Below are 20,389 nucleotides of genomic sequence, written 5' to 3' on the forward strand. Positions count from 1 at the left end.
TGTGAAAGTGGCAGGGACAATCTAGTGAAAAAGTATACAGGTAATTTGACTTCAAAATTCTTCCTTTTCTTCCTTCTCCACTATCAACAGACTTATTGGGAAATGGACAACTCTCCAACTGACAAAGTTGAAGGGAAATAACTAAAGGTGGAGTACTGAAGGATCAAGTTGTCTGTTGGTAGTTAACTGATAATTTCCACTGTAAAGAATTTGCAAAAATGAACATGTTATCCATGGGAAACTAGAGATTTACTCTAACAACAACAAAAAGTATAAAGTGTAGGTTAAAAGGGGCATGAGTGCCCTTACTTAAAATGGCTAAAAATCACACACACAAAAATCACATTATACGCATCACTCTCCAAATAGATAGCTGTCACTTCTGCTGGGCATGTTGACATTTTCTGCACGACATTTTAAGATTCCACTGCTTGGTTTTTGAGTGGCACAACACAGCTAACTCTCAGCATGTATCTTCTATAAAAATCTGACACTGGAAATGGAGTTCTGATTCCTGAGACACACCTACCCCCAGGAGCCACAGCAGTACATTCTAAGTGTAATAATTAAAGGTCCATTGAGTAACTTCTACTTTATGTAAGTAAAGAAAAGAGCAACCATAAAGCTACCATGGTAGTAAATTAGCCTTGCATGTAAGGCCACAAAAGTTACTAACATGCTTTTTTTCTTTTTTTCTTTACTAGCCTGCTGGGGCTGGCAGAAAAAGGACAGGGTTTCATCATTTTGCAAGAGCCAGCTGCAGTTCTATATTAGGTACATAGGACGAACAAAGTGTTCTGCCATTCTTCTACCAGCCTGCTCACTTGCCTGCATACAATTCCTTCTTGCCTACGACTAAGAAGCTAGGGTATATATCAGCGACAGGGGCCAAATGTGCCCTTCTACACCGTCTACCTGGCCCTTGGGACTCTTGCCACATCACACACACCCCTCACTGGCCCTGCTCTGCACTTTCCTTGAGTAATTCTGCCTGGCTGGAGTGTGTCATCAATTTCTTATAATGATTCCCTGCTTGCTTGGATAGGGCGTGGGTTGTGTGTAGAAACTAACCTTCTGTTCAAAGGCAAAATTTACATTTGTTGCTCTGCTCACTTTTGTCTCCAGTCCCACCCACCACTGAAATATGGTCTCAGGAAGTTACCCAGAAGGCAATGCAGACCTTGCTAAATAATGGGCTGCAATAACCAGTACAATGGATTTTGGTGGGGAACAGGAATAATTGCTAATCTTACTTTACAGAGACAGTATCGTGGAGATTCATTAAAATGACTCATGGAGATATCAATCTGTGTTATTCTCTCTAGGTCATCTGTCTATAATCAGTACACAAAACTCTGAGCTTGACTGGTGTCTGTTCATATAAATTGTTAATATCAGGCATGTATTCTACAGCAGAGCATTTTTATTTTTTTACTAAGTATGTATGGGAATATATCCATCCATTTTCCTTACCAGTCAGAGCTCCTCCAAGACTTCCTCTTCTAAATGGTCTCCCATCTTCACTGAGTTGCCTTTTAAATTTCAGTGGCTTGCTGGGGCCAGAAGAAACTTCAGGGTTGCTGGATTTCCGAAATGGCATAGGTGGAGGTGACAATATACTATCAAGCTGTAAAAAAAAAAAAAAGACAGAGATGCTGGAGTTAAAATCCATTCTCAACTTGAAATACAGGCAATCCCCATTTACAAGGGGATTGTGTCCCTGGCTTCCACACATGTTGGTGGAACGTGTGTAAGCTCACTCCAGCCACTTCCGGGTTGTGGCGATGTGCACATGCATGATTGTGCATGCACTGAGGAAGCATAAAACGGTCATTTTAAAAGATTGGTCATTTGTGTGTGTAAAAAAAGAACGCTTGCTAGCTTCAGAGAAGACCACGTTGCCTTAAGCTATTTAAACAAGGAGATGGAATGCTAGCAAACCTTCATCTGCCCGCAGGCGATATGTTCCCCATACGCACACGCACACACTTACACACGAAATTGAAAGAAATTTGAAGGAGGACTATCTGGTCATTGTTCACATCTCATTTTTGCACTTGAAAAGGGAAAGATAAAATACGATTAAATATAGTAAGTTTAAATCATATCAAAAACCCACATAGCCTATTTGAATTGAGATGGCAAAATAAATGGCTGTGTAATGTGGAGAGATGCAACTCTCATACCACTTTCAATTATTTTAAAAATATTGTCTGTCAGCTTTTGTTTGAGCTACCTCTGTCATGAATCTGGGTGCCAATACATTGGCAGCTTTATGTTTTCCAAATATTTCTCATTATTATTTGCCAATGCTAATCAAAAACTATTCTGAATATACAAGTAGTACAGTTGTTATTTCAGGATGAAAGCATAGACTGGCTATACTTAAGCCTTGTTCATGGAATTTTAACTGGTAGCTATATATGCAGAAAAGTTCAAAATGCAGGTGACCATGCAATAAAGTCTCATTGGTCCTTTGCTGCAGTAGGCTTCTCTACATGGGAATTGGAACTTTGAATGGGAGAGAGAGAGAGAGAAGAGTCGATAGAGGGAGAGATGTAACAATTATAATTCATGAAGGATAAAAACAATACCAAGGCAGGTTTGCAAGCAAGTACTTACCTGCTAGCCTCAGGCAGAGTAAAAAAAAAAGAATCCTAACAGGTGATGTCTGCTGCCTTAGAGCACCCAATTTGCAACAAATATCTAGTATGAAAATGTACATATTTTATTTTTATACATCCTCAGTATAAACCTACTTTTTCTGAGTGGAGTATTTTTCCACCAGAAGTATCCGGGTTTGTTTTATGAAGTAAAAGGTGATCACACCAAATTGCAACCAGTTAGGCTACATGACCTTATCTTTCATGTAACATTTCTTGTTCCTGGACCAAGTCATTGCCAAGTCACCTGGAATGTTAGCAATTAACGTTCAGAGTACAATCCTTTGGACACTTACCCATCAAACTTAACAAAGCTTACAAAGTAAACATACATAGGGCCATATGTTATCTGACGATGTTGTTTCCTTCGCTAAGAGGGAGAAAATGGTATGGGAAACTTCTTTTCATACAACTCTTTAAGCTTTACTATTGTTGCACGCCACCCAAATCTCCAAGTGGTGCAAGACTCCAGGGGTTCCAAGCACGTACCCAGGGTTTGGGTTTGCTTTTGGAATGAGGTACAGTGAAGACTGTTGTGTCTTTATGATATATTGTTTATTTACACATATATACAACCTGAGCCTCAGTATTAACACCCCAAGAGGTCCTTGCCACAACATTGGAGTCAGAGAGAAATCAAACACTGCTTCCTCTCTCCAGCTTGTTGCTTTTCTTCTAACTTCTGAGAGAATTCTACCAATAGGTTTTACATATATTTGGGGCTTATTGCTCCAGCCTAAAATATTAACCACATTACTTGTGGATACAGAAAGCTCGCCCAATTAAGCTCAACAAAATGGAACTTTCAATTCTACCTGTAAAAGGTACACACAGGGATTTCCTCTGTGAATTCTGTAGTACAGTGGTACCTTGGTTTACGAACTTAATCTGTTCCTGAAGTCCGTTCTTAAACCGAAACCATTCTTAAACCGAGGCGCGCTTTCCCTAATGAGGCCGCTGGTGCCCTCCCACCATTTGGCTTCCGTTCTTAGACCGAGGTAAAGTTTGCAAACCAGGACACTACTTCAGGTTTTGCGGAGTTCGTAAACCGAATCGTTTGTAAACCGAATCGTCTTAAACGAAGGTACCACTGTATTTATAAATCTCATGACATAAACATTTGCAATATATGCATAACCACCCATAGATGAAATTATAATGAACTGGTCTCCATCCAGCAAAGTATAAAAACTTGCTTTCATGATGTACAGACAAACATATTAAGAATATTCACTTGGATTTTGAAGGTGGGAGGAATAACATCATGAAAACACACCATTGAATTTTCATACAGTATTCTGTTTTAAGCTCCATTTTAACTATATAGCAGTGAGAGGTGGAAAAGCCACCAGATGGCACTACATAATTAATGAAATAGAAACAATTCTATGTATCTCAAAACTTACTGTGTATTTAAAAGACACACAAAATAAATTATCTTTAGACTACACCCTCAGGGAGAAGAATTTGCATTGGCTATTTTGAATATTTGTAATAAAACAAAAATCTATTTAATTTTCCTCTTACACCATCTATTTCTCCATGAAATCAGTCTGTTTCCATCAACATAGGAGTGCTATTTTTATAGAAAAAGGGGTGCTGGAACTCATCTCAAGTGTCTCCCTTGCTCTCTTCTAAGAGTACAGTGGTACCTCTAGTTACGAACTTAATTCATTCCAGAGGTCCGTTCTTATCCTGAAACTGTTCTTAACTAGAAGCGTGCTTTCACTAATGGGGTCTCTTGCTGCCACTGCGCCACTAGCACACGATTTCCATTCTCATCCTAGGGCAAAGTTCTCAACTCAAGGTAACTCTTCCAGGTTAGCAGAGTTCGTAATCTAAAGCGTTTGTAACCTGAGGTGTTTGTAATTCGAGGTACCACTGTAGTTGCTTTGGATCAGAACCACATGATCAGCCCAACGAAGTTGATGTTGAAGAATGAAGAAACTCTTCATTACACCAAGACTTTGACTTCTCTGCAAGGAAGATGACTGCTTCCCTCGTCCAACGTGGATACTCACAGAAAAGACTAAGTGAAGCGTTAAGAAGAACGGAAAAGATAAATAGACAAGATTTATTCAAATCACGTCCAGACAAGATGAACAATAGTCGCATCACTTCCACTTTACAGTACACATCTCGCACACCGGAGATTAAAGCCATTATCTACAAACACTGGCATTTACTGTCCAACATTCCTGGGTGTCAAAAACCTCCTCTTTTCGGACTTAAAAAAACACAATCGTTCAAAGATATTTTGGTGAAATCAGATATACTCCCAAAAACCACAATGAGAGAAGATTTTCCCTTAGGTCTCTTCAAATATTCCTTACAGGTAAAGGAGTTCTCTGACCAACACTCCAAGTTTAAGTTCACCATCAAACATTTTAGCAACTGTAACACAAAAAACTGCATATATGCATGGATTTGCCCTTGCCAAAAAATGTACATTGGAAAATGCTCTAGGCCCATCAAACTTAGAATAAGCAAGCACCGCTCCAGAATCCGAAATCACATTTTGGAGGTGCCACTAGTTGAACATTATACTCAATACAAACATACAGAGGATGACTTTTCATTCTTTGTAATCTGGACATTGCCGCAAACCCGCTTTCAACGAATGAACATTGACAGACTCCTTCTCCAACAGGAGTCCAAATTTATTCATCTTTTTAACACTTTACATCCAGGGGGCTTGAATAATAGTCTAGACTTTACTTCATTCCTATAATCGACTCTGTACTTTGTAACAACATTGAACCTAGTTATGTCTATATGCCTTTAAATTGTCTTAACACTTTTAGTACGCCTAAATGTAATACTGTCTCTTTAATTCTGCTGTAACCTCGTTTCCTCTATCATTTAAGTGCTGCAAACAATTTGAGTTAGCAAGGCAAACATACATGGTACACTTAGACCTGAGAAACCTAGGTAAGCTACCTTCGTTTATTATAAGTATTATAACTCTGTTTGTAGAAAACTACAAGCATTCCTGTAATAAGGATTGTTATATTTTGTAAGAGGATCTATTATTTAAGTATAGACAAGCTTGTTGTACGTTATAAGCAATTTAAATCCTTATTTAGAAAGCAGATTCTAAGTTTGATGTTAGGTTGGTCACTCACAGATATATCAGTAATGTTTATTTGTATATAGTCTCTGTCCTTTTTATTTGTTAATACTTTATGTCGAGAGAGTTGAATGATTTTTCATTACAAGGAGAACTATTCTAAGATTTATGTTAACTTCTACATTCCAGCTGATGAAGAATAATCGAAACAGGGCCTTGTCCTGATGTTGATGTTTACTGGAATTTATCCTGAATAAAACTTTGTGAAGACTTTTTGAAATTATCCTTTTTGAAACTATCCGTTTTGGCCCGAGTTCTTGTCATTTTTCGTTTAATCTTCCAAAACAATGGCGTAAGTTCGCCTGCCTTCCCAAGTGATGTGTAAAAATTTCCAGATGGAATCTTTCAAGGAGTTGGAGATTAAGTTTATACGCGGTCCATGTTTCAAAATCATATAGTAAGGTTGGTAGTACAATAGCTTTGTAAACAAGCATTTTGGTTTCCCTGCGAATGTCTCAGTCCTCAAAAACTCTGCACTTCAATCGAAAGAAAGCTGCACTCGCAGAGCTCAGGCAATGCTGGATTTCGGCATCAATGCCAGCCCTTGTGGAAAGATAACTGCCCAGGTATTTGTGGTGCTGCAGAGGGGTTGTTTTGTGCTTATTGGTGCAACACTTTGTTTTTTTGGATTTTGGGCGATAGGCCAAACTTTTTGTAAGCTTCTGCAAAGATATTTAGGATGGTTTGAAGGACATCCTCTGAGTGTGCACACACTATGTTGTCATGAGCATACGGAAGCTTTATGATGGAAGTTATGGTAGCCTCACTCTTTGCTTTCAGCCTACTCAGATTAAAGAGCTTTCCATCTGTTCAATATATGATTTCCCTTCAAAAAAGTGTAGGATTATGGGAATGAAAATGCCTCACAGTCTCCTGACCTGACAGAGAAGGTCTTGTCAGAGGCAGTGTTGATGACTCCCAAGCTGCTCCTCCATGATGAGGCGACTGGCTCTGGGGTAAAACCACTCCTCAAGAAACCATCCCTATATTTTGAAAATCTAAGTAAAGCCAGTTGCTAATCTCCCCTTCTTGGGCAAGGTTCTTGAGTGGGTGGTTGCAGACCAGATCCAGGCACTCATAGAAGAAACTGATTTTCTAGCTCCATTTCAACTGGGATTTAGTCTCAGTTTCAGCGCAGATACTGCTTTGGTCACCCTGTATGATGACTTCTGTCAGGAGAGAGGTAAGGGAAATGTGTCCCTGTTAATTCTCCTCAACCTCTCAACAGCTGGCTGGGGAGGAGACTTAGGGGGAAGTGGAAGGCCCAGATTGACAGCTTTACCAGAGCCAGACTTGCCTATAGGTTTCTCTGTTTGTATTCTGTTTCCTCGAATAAAGCATCAACCTTACTGCTCATCTCTGAGCTTCCGTACTGACCTGTAGCTGAGCCAGCCCTGATACCGGTAACAGCTCAGGGGTCTTTCTGGATCCATTGCTGTTGCTTGAGGTTCAGGTAGCTTCGGTGGCACAGAGTGCCTTCCATCAGCTTTGGCTGATGGCCCAGCTGTGCCCCTACCTGGACAAAGATAACCTAACTTCTGTTGTCTATGCTCTGGCAATCTCTAAAGATTACTGCAACACATTATACAAGGGGCTGTCTCTGAACATGGCTCAAAAACGCCAATCCTGGCCCAACTGCACTGGCTGCCAATTAGCTTCTGAGCTCAATCTGAAGTGCTCAAGGACTGCAATACCTCAAAGACCGCCTCCCCCCCGCCCATATGAACCAACCTGGGCCCTGCAATCATCATCTGAGTCCCTTTTTCATGGCCACACTTCCATGACCTCCTATCAGTCCCACCAGGTCCAAAGCCACCACTGTCTTGGACCCTTCATATAATACCTTTCATTGTTGCTGTTTAGTCGTGTCTGACTCTTCATGACCCCATGGACCAGAGCACGCCAGGCACTCCCGTCTTCCACTGCCTCCTGCAGTTTGGTCAAACTCATGTTTGTAGCTTCGAGAACACTGTCCAGCCATCTCGTCCTCTGTCGTCCCCTTCTCCTTGTGCCTTCCATCTTTCCCAACATCAGGGTCTTTTCCAGGGAGTCTTCTCTTCTCATGAGGTGGCCAAAGTATTGTAGCCTCAGCTTCAGGATCTATCCTTCCAGTGAGCACTCAGGGCTGATTTCCTTCAGAATGGATAGGTTTGATCTTCCTGCAGTCCATGGGACCCTCAAGAGTCTCCTCCAGCCTTTCATACCACCCCGTAATCCTATGGGAGAAGACTTCCTTTGGGAAAGCTACTCTATTTCTTAAGAATTCTCTTCCTTAGCCTGGTTAAATACCAGGAAAAAATAGAAAGGTTCCCTAACACAGAAAAAGTTAAGCATAATTTTTCACTGCTCTCAGAAAAATATTGAAAATGTAACCAATATTTATATTTATATTACATACAAATTATTTTTTAAACTGCTGAATGTCTTATGATAAACCAAACATATATAATTAGACAAACACTAATTTAAAATCAAACATAATATATTTATAATATATTATAAATATAATATATGCACCTATCTGAAGAAGTGTGCATGCACACGAAAGCTCATACCAAAATAAAAACTTAGTTGGTCTTTAAGGTGCTACTGAAGGAATTTTTTTATAATATATTTAGAATACTTTGTATTTATAAGCAACTATTAACATTTTTTTATGCATCACCATTGATTTAAACACTGGCTTATTTTAAAAAAAGACAAAAAAAGTGACAGTTTCACAGCCACAGGGTAAAACCTGCAAGCTTGCTTTCAAAGTCACTTTCAATCTTAAGGAAAAGAAATTAAGCACATATTAAAGAGGCATTCATATTCATGGTTTGTTGACACCACCATCATTTGGTTAGTGAAAAATGCTTTAATCTACAAAAGAGAATATGTATTCTTGGGAAGGAGATATTGTATTTACCAGGAATACTAATGAAGTCACCTCAGTTTAGTTCATTTACAAAATCCATTTCTACTCTGTCACCAACACATTTCAAAGCTACCTAAAATGGTTTAATTCGATCAGATACTATGTAGGCTTCAGAAAGCTAATTGTTCATTCAGGTCTATGCACTTCGACCCAAGCTCAATTAGATCTCATTTTCTCCTCTGTTACATTAAAGTATAAAAATACAAATACAAGCTAGCACATTTCTAATCCCAGAGTAGAAAAACTTGAGCTGGGAAACAATGGTTGTGGGCTTGTTCTTCTAGGACTTTTTCTTATCCTCTAGTTATTCCCATTCCATCTGAGGGAGCTGGTGTTTGTCCACAGACAGGTTTGCGGATCATGTAGCCAGCATGACTAAACCACTTCTGGCGCAATAGGACACTGTGACAAGTGCCAGAGCGCATGGAAACGATGTTTACCTTCCTACTGCATCGGTATCCATTTATCCACTTGCACTGGTATGCTTTTGAACTGCTAGGTGGGCAGAAGCTGGGACAGAGCAACGGGAGCTCACCGTGTCATACGGATTTGAACTGCCGACCATCTGATCGGCAGGCCCAAGAGGCTCAGTGGTTTAGAGCACAGTGCCACCCATGCCCCTCGAGGGCTTCTAGTGCATCACAGTGGCTTTGCTTCTCCAAAGCATCTATTTGTTTCTGGATAATTATTTATTGTAGAGATTTGTTTCCTTTTGTTAGAAAAAGTTACATCTAATATGACTTCTTGCTATAGTTTTAAAGGACTACTATTCTATATTAGCATTCATATCCTATGCTAAATCACTTCACATCATTCTCACAGCTTCCAAATGCACCTATTTAATAGATATCATACCTTTTCACTTACTTTCTCTGCAAGCTGTAGGCATGGGTAGAGTGTCCCATTTCACGACTTGAGGCAGAACAGGAATGTAGTGCCCCACTGCCCCTGAAGCAGCTCTTACCTCTCTTAACCTAGTTTGTGCAACAGCACCTATGAAATGGTGGTGGCAGGTTCTGCTGAGATCTTACTGAACTATCAGGAGATCTTGTGTGCTTCTTCCAGGCATGCCTGGAAGAAGCGGACCATTTGGATCCCTTCCAGTCGGGATTCAGACCTCATCATGGGACTGAAACTGCCTTGGTCGCACTGGTGGTTGATCTCAGGCAGGCTAGGGACAAAGGTGAGAGCTGTTTCCTAGTTCTGCTGGATCTCTCAGCGGCTTTTGACACCATCGACCATAACATCCTTCTGGACCGTCTAAAGGGGTTGGGAGCTTGGGGGCACTGTCATACAGTGGTTCCGCTCCTTCCTCCTGGGCAGTGTTCAGAAAGTGGTGGTGGGGGATGAGGCACCTCTCACTTGTGGGGTGCCTCAGGGTTCTGTCCTCTCCCCCATGCTTTTTAACACCTACATGCAGCGCTGGGAGAGATCATCGGGGGGGGGGGGGGTTGGGCTGGGTGTTCATCAGTATGTGGATGATACCCAGCTCTACCTCTCTTTCAAACCAGAACCAGTGAAGGCAGTGAAGGTCCTCTGTGAGTGCCTGGAGGGGGTTGGAGGATGGATGGCAGCTAACAGATTGAGGTTGAATCCTGACAAGACAGAAGAACTGTTTGTGGGGGACAGGAGGCGGGCAGGTGTGGAGAACTCCCTGGTCCTGAATGGGGTAACTGTGCCCCTGAAAGACCAGGTGCAGAGCCTGGGAGTCATTTTGGTCTCACAGCTGTCCATGGAGGCGCAGGTCAATTCTGTGTCCAGGCCAGCTGTCTATCAGCTCCATCTGGTACGCAGGCTGAGACCCTACATGCCCGCAGACTGTCTCGCCAGAGTGGCGCAAGCTCTATTTATCTCTCGCTTGGACTACTGCAATGCGCTCTACGTGGGGCTACCTTTGAAGGTGACCCAGAAACTACAACTAATCCAGAATGCAGCAACTAGACTGGTGACTAGGAGCGGCTGCCAAGACCACATAACACCGGTCTTGAAAGATCTACATTGGCTCCCAGGATGTTTCCAAGCACAATTCAAAGTGTTGGTGCTGACTTTTAAAGCCCTAAATGGCCTCGGTCCAGTATACCTGAAGGAGTGTCTCCACCCCCCATTGTTCTACCCGGACACTGAGGTCCAGCACCAAGGGCCTTCTGGCGGTTCTCTTGTTGTGAGAAGCCAAGTTGCAGGGAACCAAGCATAGGGCCTTCTCAGTAGTGGTGCCCGCCCTGTGGAACACCCTCCCATCAGATGTCAAAGAGAAAAACAGCTACCAGATTTTTAGAAGACATCTGAAGGCAGCCCTGTTTAGGGGGGCTTTTAATGTTTAATATTGTATTTTATTTTTCTGTTGGAAGCCGCCCAGAGTGGCTGGGGAAATCCAGCCAGATGGACGGGGTATAAATAATAAATTATTATTATTAATATTATTGAAATCTCGAAGGATTTCAGTAAAATCTCTCAAGAACTTAGCAGAAGACATTGCCAGCCCTCGTTTCACTCTTCCTTATAAAATATGCCATGTGATTGAGGCAAAAATATTCACTTTATTTGTAAGGATGTGCACGAGTGTAACTATCAAGTCACAGGAATAGACAAAGAGGACGAAGGCGGGGAAGTTAGGCATAGAAAAAGCAAGTTTTCAATACTTTGAGGAACAGAATCATTTTAGTCAAAAAGATGCCAAGTAGAAGACCTTTCCAGTTGCATGGAGCAACAGAAAATGGAGAGATTACGGAAAGATTTTAGGTTTGACCCCCCCCCAAAAGGCAGATGAAATAAGAGCACAAATACAAACCAAAGGTAGTTAAGTAATATGCAGTGAATGTAGTGGCCTTCCCTGTACATATTTTGGACCTCAATTCCCATCAGTCTTAGTCACCACTAAAACAAATATAATAATTGAAGGTCATAGGCAAGAGGAATGCCTTAGAGCCACCCATGTTGCATGACACAATGATAAGCAGCATACATTGTGTTATATCATATCATTGCATTAATAGTGACCATAGTTATACAGTGGTACCTCGGTTTTATGAACCCAATTGGTTCCGGAACTCTGTTCATAAACTGAAGCGTTCATAAACTGAAGCGAACTTTCCCATTGAAAGTAATGGAAAGTGGATTAATCCGTTCCAGACGGGTCCGCAGAGTACTCAACCTGAAGCGTACTTAACCCGAAACATGGGTGTAATTGGTTCCCGGAAGTCTGTTCATAAACTGAAGCGTTCATAAACTGAAGCAAACTTTCCCATTGAAAGTAATGGAAAGTGAATTAATCCGTTCCAGATGGGTCTGCGGCGTTCGTAAACCAAAAATTTGTAAACCGAGGTGTTCATAAACCGAGGGTCTACTGTAGTATAATGCACTCCACAAGAGTTAATAAAAAAAAGGGAAGCCAGTGTTCATGAAAAGTGGCAAGTAGCATGAAAATATCCTCCCAGTACTACCGCAATTTCCTACCAAACATACAACTCACGCCCCCTAAGTCAGCATCTGCCAAACCATGTTTAGTTTTTTAAAACATCAAACTATACAAATTGCTATGTTACCGTGGATTTCTTTTCAGGAAGCAGTTTGTTTACTTAAGGTGCTTGCATAGGGAGTGAGTTTCCTTGGTAAAATTAGTGATGTTTTCTGTTGATTCTTACCTTTATTTCTCTTAAAGGAAAGACGTCATTTGATTTCCTCACAGCTACAACACACTAAAAACAAATCTACAAAAAATCTACTATAAATTACAATGAATGAAAAAATAACCAACATGTAGAAGTACTTCATAATTTACTGTTAATACTATGTAATGCCAAGCATCAAGCTAGCAATTAAGTAAAATAAATGATAAAGGCATCTGAATAATGTATCATTTCCATATCCACATTTTTATCAAGACATAAAAAAATAGTATTTTGCCTAGACAGTTCTACCATTAACCCAGGACTCTCAAGAAACTGCACTTCCTTTCCAAATGAGAAAAGAAAAAGAAATAATTTCAAGCCCTACAACTGTAGCTTGAAATAACAATTAAAAATATTAAGTGAGTGAAGATTATGTACCAATTGAAAGAAAAGAACATTTCCTATTCTCGATGCTCTCTGGGGAAGCCCAAACTCCTTTCTGATCAGGAAGCAGAACAAGCGTTTCCACAATTACAGCAACAGGAAAGCCTGCCTGATCCTATCCCTAAACCGTAAAAACTCAAACCTGTAACATACTACCATCCTAGAAAACTATTTCAGAGAAAAACAGGACAGTCACATACTAGCTATATACCTATTCATCCAAAAATCCTTAGCACAGTATTAACTAATCTTACATTTCCAGTGTGCGAAATACTTCCATGAAACCACTAGAAGTGTCATTTACAAGTTCCCTAGTACAACAGTGATGACCATTCCTGGACTGAGAGAGCTTGACTACAATAGTTCAGGCAATGGTGACTTTAAAATTGGATTACTGCAATGCACAATTAAATGTGGAGTTTCCCTTGCACTTGATCCAGAAGCCACATTCAGTGCATAATGCTAAAGCATGGTTTCTGACAGAAGTGAGACCCTGACAGCATATAACAACTCAGCTTAGAGGTCTGCGCCAGTTACCAGACTAGCAGGCCAAGTTCATTACTAACAGTATAGCCCTTAACACCCAGTATACTAACAGAACTGCAGAAATGATATTATTACAGATGCCACATAATACAGTACTCATTCCACACTTGTAAGAAATCAATCTTTTACTGAGGCAGCACTCACACTTTGGAACCCTGCCTACTGACATCAGAAAGCCACCTTCACCGTACTGTTTTCCAGTGCCCACTTAAAACATTTTTGTTTATGCAAGCCTATAGAGACATGTAGAAGTTGTATGCGTAAAATCAGCTGCTTTGATTTTAATCCTCTTTTGAATATTTAAACTGTTTTTAACTGCTTAGCAATAAACTGTTTGGAAGGTTTTTTGCAATCAAGTGGTATATAAAGTTCATGAAATAAAATGAGATAAGAAAAAAAAGAATTACAGTGGTACCTCGGGTTACGAACTTAATTCATTCCAGAGGTCTGTTCTTAACCTGAAACCGTTCTTAACCTGAGGTGCGCTTTCGCTAATGCGGCCGCCTCCGCGTGATTTCTGTTCTCATCCTGAGGTAAAGTTCTTAACCTGAGGTACTACTTCCAGGTTAGTGGAGTTTGTAACCCGAAGTGTTTGTAACCCGAAGTGTTTGTAACCCGAGATACCACTGTAACAAGATAATAAATAATATTTTTTTTATATATACCCCGCCCTCCCCGGTCAAAACCGGGCTCAGGGCAGCATCTGCAAAGGAATGTGTGGCTACAGTACCACATTAAAAAGGTTAAGGTAAAGGACCCCTGACAGTTAAGTCCAGTCGTGAACGACTCCAGGATTGCGGCGCTCATCTCGCTTTACTGGCCGAGGGAGCTGACGTTTGTCCGCAGACAGTTTTTCCAGGTCATGTGGCCAGCATGACTAAGCTGCTTCTGGCGAAATCAGAGCAGCGCGTAGAAACACTGTTTACCTTCCCGCCACAGCGGTACCTATTTATCTACTTGCACTTTGACGTGCTTTCGAACTGCTAGGTGGACAGGAGCTGGGACCGAACAATGGGAGCTCACCCCGTCACGGGGATTTGAACCGCCGACCTTCTGATCGGCAAGCCCTAGGCTCAGTGGTTTAGACAACAGCGCCATCCGTGTCCGAGAGTACCGCATTAAAGGAAAGGATTAAAGGCTGCATCTCATGCTAGTCCCACTGAAGAGCAGACACATGAAAGTTAAGAGACACAAGTGTAACTTAGGTTTATTAATTAAAATGGATCTACGCAAAGTAGAATTGAGTTGGGATACAACCCGAAATAGTTCAATTATTTTATTAATAAATAAATAATAAAATAATGGAACAATTTATTCAATATGAAGAATCCTGATTTGTTGTCTTAGTGCTCAAACCTTAACAGTCCTTAAATTCCACAATAAATAATGTGTCTTTCAAATCCTGTTCTAAATAATATTTGTTTAGGTGTGTACCTTCAACTTCAAAAATTAAAACAGAATCAGCATATACCATACTTACATGCTAAGAAAAATTGTCTTAATAAAAAGCTTTCAGAGAAATGTCCAAGGGTTATTTATATTTAACTCAGATACTGAAGGAATTTAACTGAGGTGGATATTAGATACTAGCATTTTAAAGTTTCCCACAATCCCTTTGAGTATGATACCCCTGCAATAGAACACTCAACCTGTGAAACTATTTTAGATTAACATCAATTTGCCATTTCACAGCTCAAATGATTATATTTAAATAAATTTGCATAACTATTGTGCCTTTGAAGTATCAAAGGAAGTGCAAGCTATGATCACTTCAGAAACAAAGGTTACAACTCTTGTTGGAAATATCATTTTAAACTCTTTTTTTCCCATTCTACATATTAAGCAGGCTAAAGAAGTAAGTTTGCCCTTAATTCCCAGTGCCACTAAATTAAAACTGGAACTTTGCAAATAAGCAATCTTTAAAATTGGAAATCTACTGGTGAAGCCACTTAAAACTTTCAGCGCTACTTATAGCACACTCATTAAAAACCTGTTTACAGTAAATTGAAGTTATTACAGGATATATACCCTTGTACCCACACTTTCTTCAGTAATCTTTATTATTCAGCCACTTGAATAACCACATTACTTATGTACCTTAGATGGTGGGTGGTCACGGAAAAATTCCAGGCATGCCTGGAGAATGCAGAGCATTTGGACACCTTCCAATTGGGTTTCAGGCCCCATCATGATCTCCAGCAGGCTAGTAACAGAGGTGGAAGCTGTTCCCTGGTTCTGCTGGATTGCTCAGTGGCTTTCCATACTGTCGAGCACTAGGCCTGGGCAATGTGTGAATATGTCGCCCAGGACAAGTATGAGGATCCAACCGTGATGGCTGCTTCACCCAGTGGTATATCACGAGTGAAACCGCCACAGCCTCTGCCACCAGCACCCTGAAGGAGAAACGAACTGCGGCCGGGCACTGGTGGCAGAGAGACTAAGGACTGGCAGCAGTTTCACTCACAATATACTGCTAGGTAAAAATGCAATCGCGCTCTGGCCATCATACAACTGAGGGAGGAACAAGCTACATTGGCCTCTGGCAATGGCATTACATCCAAACTATGGACTGCACAAACTTGATCATGAACAAAACTTCCCTTCAAATTGTGATTTGTTTGAAGTGAAAGAAACCACAATTCCCAATACAGATATGATGCTAAGCAAACAATCATGGGTTGTTGTTCTTACTCATGCTAAGCAGGAGCCGTCTAAGATCAACTACTATCATAATGTGCCAAAGTTAAGAGAACTGTGTAAATGTACAAGTGTGCAAGAGCACAATCCTACAAATTCACTCCACACACTATGACAGTGAAATTAGCACAGTGCTAATAGCAGCTTCAGGACCAGGATTTTCATTAGGACCACAGCAGGGGAGAAAAGTTCTTTCTCCCTTCTTCAGGCAGCCTCAGTTCTGATCAGGCTGCCTACACCTACTGTTTTGACTTTTTTAAAAAGAAGATGTAACATGTACTTTAGCCCTAAATTAGAAGCACATCAATTGCATCTTTACATTACACAGTTTATTCTCAGCAAGGCACATTTCTGCAGCAAAACACACACATTAAGCAGTTGGAATTATCTCTGTGCAAAATAAGATTTTAGATTCCCCAGAGCAGCTTTGAGGAACACAAAAATAACAAACATTGGAAGTTTTTAACTCTACTGAATGTTACAAGCTTGGGAAGAAATAAGTTTTACAAAATGCTTTAAACTGCAATAAGTAGCAACAAAATGTGTTTCCAGTATAATGAAACCTCTTCAACCTCAATGTATGTCATGCCAGACTTTATAAATTCTATGTAAACAAAACAAAAAAAAAACACAACCAGAAGCTTATATACGGTAGTACTACAAGCAAAAAGATCCATCAATTTAAATTCCAGCTGTAGGTGAATTGCAATGCTATAGAATTCACCATGTCTCCTTTTTATATATTCACATTTTAGAAGAGGCCAGTTATTTTGTACTCTGGTATCTCTACTCAAGTACTGTACAAAATATAAAGTGATGATTGGCCCTTAGTATTCTAGACAAAAGCCGTGTCTTGAAGCAGGATTGTTTTCTAGCTTCCTGGTGACTTCCAACAGCCATTCAACATGAAAGCGTTTATTTCTGTAGTACTGCTAATCCCTTCAAGGTATAAAACAAATATTCCAGATTTATGCATTACTATTATGTTATGTCAAACATTATGTTAAAAAGATCAGTTTCATTTATAAAACATGACAGCTGTGATTTCATTAACATTAAGGAGCTGTTTTAATGACTCAGGATTGGATTGTAAAGATTAAAAACAAAGATTAAAAATTAAAAATTTATGAAACTTAGAATTAGAGCTCATCTACTCCTTCCTCCACAAGAAAGAACTCAACTTTTAAAAAATAAGTTCTATTAAAAATCAATTTGGTCTGTCTTATCACTCAAAGTGTCACTTTTTCCCATGTTGTCAAGTCTGCTAATCACAAGAACAAGCCAAGAAACTCAAACTTTAGATCAGCACAGTTGACCATATAATCTGTAAATAATTTAGAGCACAGGACAGCTATTTAAGGACTTTTTTGAACTTTGACAATGGAGAAAGTTCTCACTTTAGGATATTTAAGGAGGCCTGGACATTTACATCCCAGTGCTCATACCAGTGACATTTGCCGAATTTTAAAATTTTATTTTTTTTGTTACAACTGAGCCCCAAGTTTATTGTTGTGCTTTTCCCCCTTACTAGACAACGAATGTGTATCTGGCAATTTTGTACAGGAGCACTGACCAAACCACAGTATAAAGGAACATAAAAGGTCTTCCAGCCTACTTTTAGAAGCAAAACATGCATATTTTCCAGTTAAAATTTAATTAAGAGTTAGTACCTTTTGGAGCTATATACCCAACTGTATATATCCAAAAGCTTGCACATTACCCCATCATAAAATTGGCAATGTTTCTCCACTATAAAAGGACCTATTTACAGTCTGCTATCTATTTATTATGCCCACAGTGCCTCCTTTGCCAGAGAAGTTTGCTGCTACCATGTCAACACTTTCTTAGATGTCACATGAGAGTCATAGTCCACAAAGCTCTTCACTATTGCTATTGCTACCATTCTACTTAGCAATGCAGCTAAATGGGATACTTAGAAATATGGCATCTATTAAGTATCATCTGCCTTGCTGAGGGGCAAAACATTCAGACTTCATTGAGTGCATTGAACCAGGGGACGCTTACAATATACCGTAACAAGAATTATTGAAAACGGACAAAGCTGGAGGCACTCACACATAGGAAATAGTTATCTAGGAACCATCACAACAGTAAATCGTATGGCCTCTAGCAAGCAAAAACTCCCTGAAATCCATGTAAAAGGGCTTAGAGGTAGCAACAATTAAATGACTCTTCTATTACTTTTAAGCACAATTAAGTGCTGCATACCAAGACATAATAAATTGTATTGGCTTTTCATCACAGAACATGGGCTCTTATTTTATCTTTTATTTGTCTTTATTGATAGTGACTGTAATAGAAATGATAAATTAATATTCCTGTTTTTTGGTTCACCCACTGATCTCTCAAGCTACTTCCAATCATTACACTTCCACTCTAAGCTACTTTTGCTGCATTTGCAGCACCGTAATGACCTCCCTGGGGCGCAAGCCTGTGCGGTGTGTATGGAGGTCCTGGACCCAGATGACAAGACCCCCCTCTCGGCCCCACTGATGTGGTCCAAAGGAAAGGAAAGGAAAGCTTGGCTGCAGGAGTTGCCAGAAGGAGGCATACAAGATGCCATCTAACCGCCTTAGGGACTCTTAGCCTTTTCTTCTAAAGGTGTCTCACAAGGCAGTGGGTATGGATTGTTTACTCCCAAAGCCATTATCACAAGCTAGTATAGCCACAAAGCAGTGGAGGTTTATGCACACAAACGCTTATACCCAGAACAAACTTAGTTGGTCTCTAAGGTGCTACTGGGCAATTTAAAAAAAATGATTTATTTTATCAGAATATATCTGCATCACATTATGTTCTAGCCACACTAATCAACATGACACAGCTGCTGTATATGGAGCCATTTGAAGCTCAGCACATTCAGTATAATGCCTGTGGCCAAAGCCATTTTATGAGTACTTTTCTTTTAAAAATATTTTAAAATTATTTTTTCCCAAAACAGTTTCCCCAAATATACATTGTTATCAGCTATGCCTATGAAATTGTGTATTACGTGTTTTAAAGTTTTATGTGTTTTTAATCATTTTACATATGTTTTAGTTTTAGTTTTAATTGTATCATTTTATCACTTTTGTTTGCCACCTTGGGATCTTCTGGGAGAAGGGTAGGATAATAATTTAATAAATGAATGTTCAACCCTTACACTATTTCCCTCAAAACTGCTATTATATTACCTATATGGCGCTGTGGGTTAAACCACAGAGCCTAGGGCCTGCCAATCAGAAGGTTGACGGTTCGAATCCCCGCGACGGAGTGAGCTCCCGTTGCTCGGTCCCAGCTCCTGCCAACCTAGCAGTTCGAAAGCACGTCAAAGTGCACGTAGATAAATAGGTACTGCTACAGGGGGAAGGTAGACGGTGTTTCCGTGTGCTGCTCTGGTTCGCCAGAAGCGGCTCTGTCATGCTGGCCACATGCCCTGGAAGCTGCCCTACACATGCTCCCTCGGCCAATAACGCAGGATGAGCGCCGCAACCCCAGAGTCGGTCACGACTGGACCTAACAGTCAGGGGTCCCTTTACCTTTACCTTTATATGTTCCCTTGCAAATCAAACGAGAACTTTGCTGGGATTTATAGATCACTTTCTTCTCTCTACCTCTTTTTTTGGGAGGGGGAGGGAGACACTCGAACTGAAAAATACTGTGACCTGAAAAATGAAATAGTGCCCAGATTGTGTAATATCTGGTCCTTTTTAAGACAATCTTGATTTCAATTTGCCCTTTAAAAAGGCAAGACCAGTGGGATTTCAGAACCACTGCACACTGCATCTGAATACTAAGAGCAACCTGCCATTGACTTTCAATTACAGCTGAAATCACAAACTAAGCAATGCTTGTTTGTAAGAGAAAACTAAAAAGTCTGTTACAGAGGTTTCGGAGGAAAATGAAGTAGGTCACAAAACAAAGATTTCAAACACATTTATAACATAGTGAAAGCAGTTTGTGTCATAAGAGAAACTGAGTATTAACCTCAGACACTGTTTCTCAACGAAGTCCTACTCATTGTTAGACCGATAGAAATCAATGAGCTTAAACAAAATTTAAAAATTCCTTCCAGTAGCACCTTTTAAATTTTGTTTTGACTATGGCAGACCAACATGGCTACCTACCTGTAATGAGCTTAAAGTTACTTACGGTACGTCTACTGAATTTAATGGAGCTCTTCCAAGTATGACTAATGTTGGATATCACTCAAAATGTGAATGGTTTTTAAAGTCCCTATCAGACTTGCAGTGGAGTACCCTGTGCCTCTACTCTCCCCCCTCTTCTTGGACCTTCTTGTGGCAGGGGGAGGTACTGGGGTGGGGGTGGGGGGGCTTCAATGATAAAAGGACTGCTTCTTCTGTCCTACTGCACCTGGGGATTC

At 40.3% G+C, this 20,389-nt stretch overlaps 1 protein-coding gene across 8 annotated transcripts in view; it reads right to left on the reverse strand.

The window, feature by feature from the left end:
* MAST4 (microtubule associated serine/threonine kinase family member 4) overlaps window positions 1-20,389 on the reverse strand; it is a 221,613-nt gene that overhangs the window by 183,116 nt on the left and 18,108 nt on the right. For all 8 annotated transcript variants that reach the window (XM_088653013.1, XM_088653014.1, XM_035099907.3 and 5 more), the window contains exon 2: window positions 1,474-1,627. Coding sequence is in view for 7 of the 8 variants with exons in the window: in XM_088653014.1 (XP_088509140.1) it covers window positions 1,474-1,627 (154 nt within the window). In the remaining variant the exon portion in view is untranslated. The remainder of the gene's footprint in view (window positions 1-1,473; window positions 1,628-20,389) is intronic.

This window comes from Zootoca vivipara, chromosome 10, assembly GCF_965207765.1.
Source record: "Zootoca vivipara chromosome 10, rZooViv2.hap1.1, whole genome shotgun sequence".
Taxonomy (NCBI): Eukaryota; Metazoa; Chordata; class Lepidosauria; order Squamata; family Lacertidae; genus Zootoca; species Zootoca vivipara.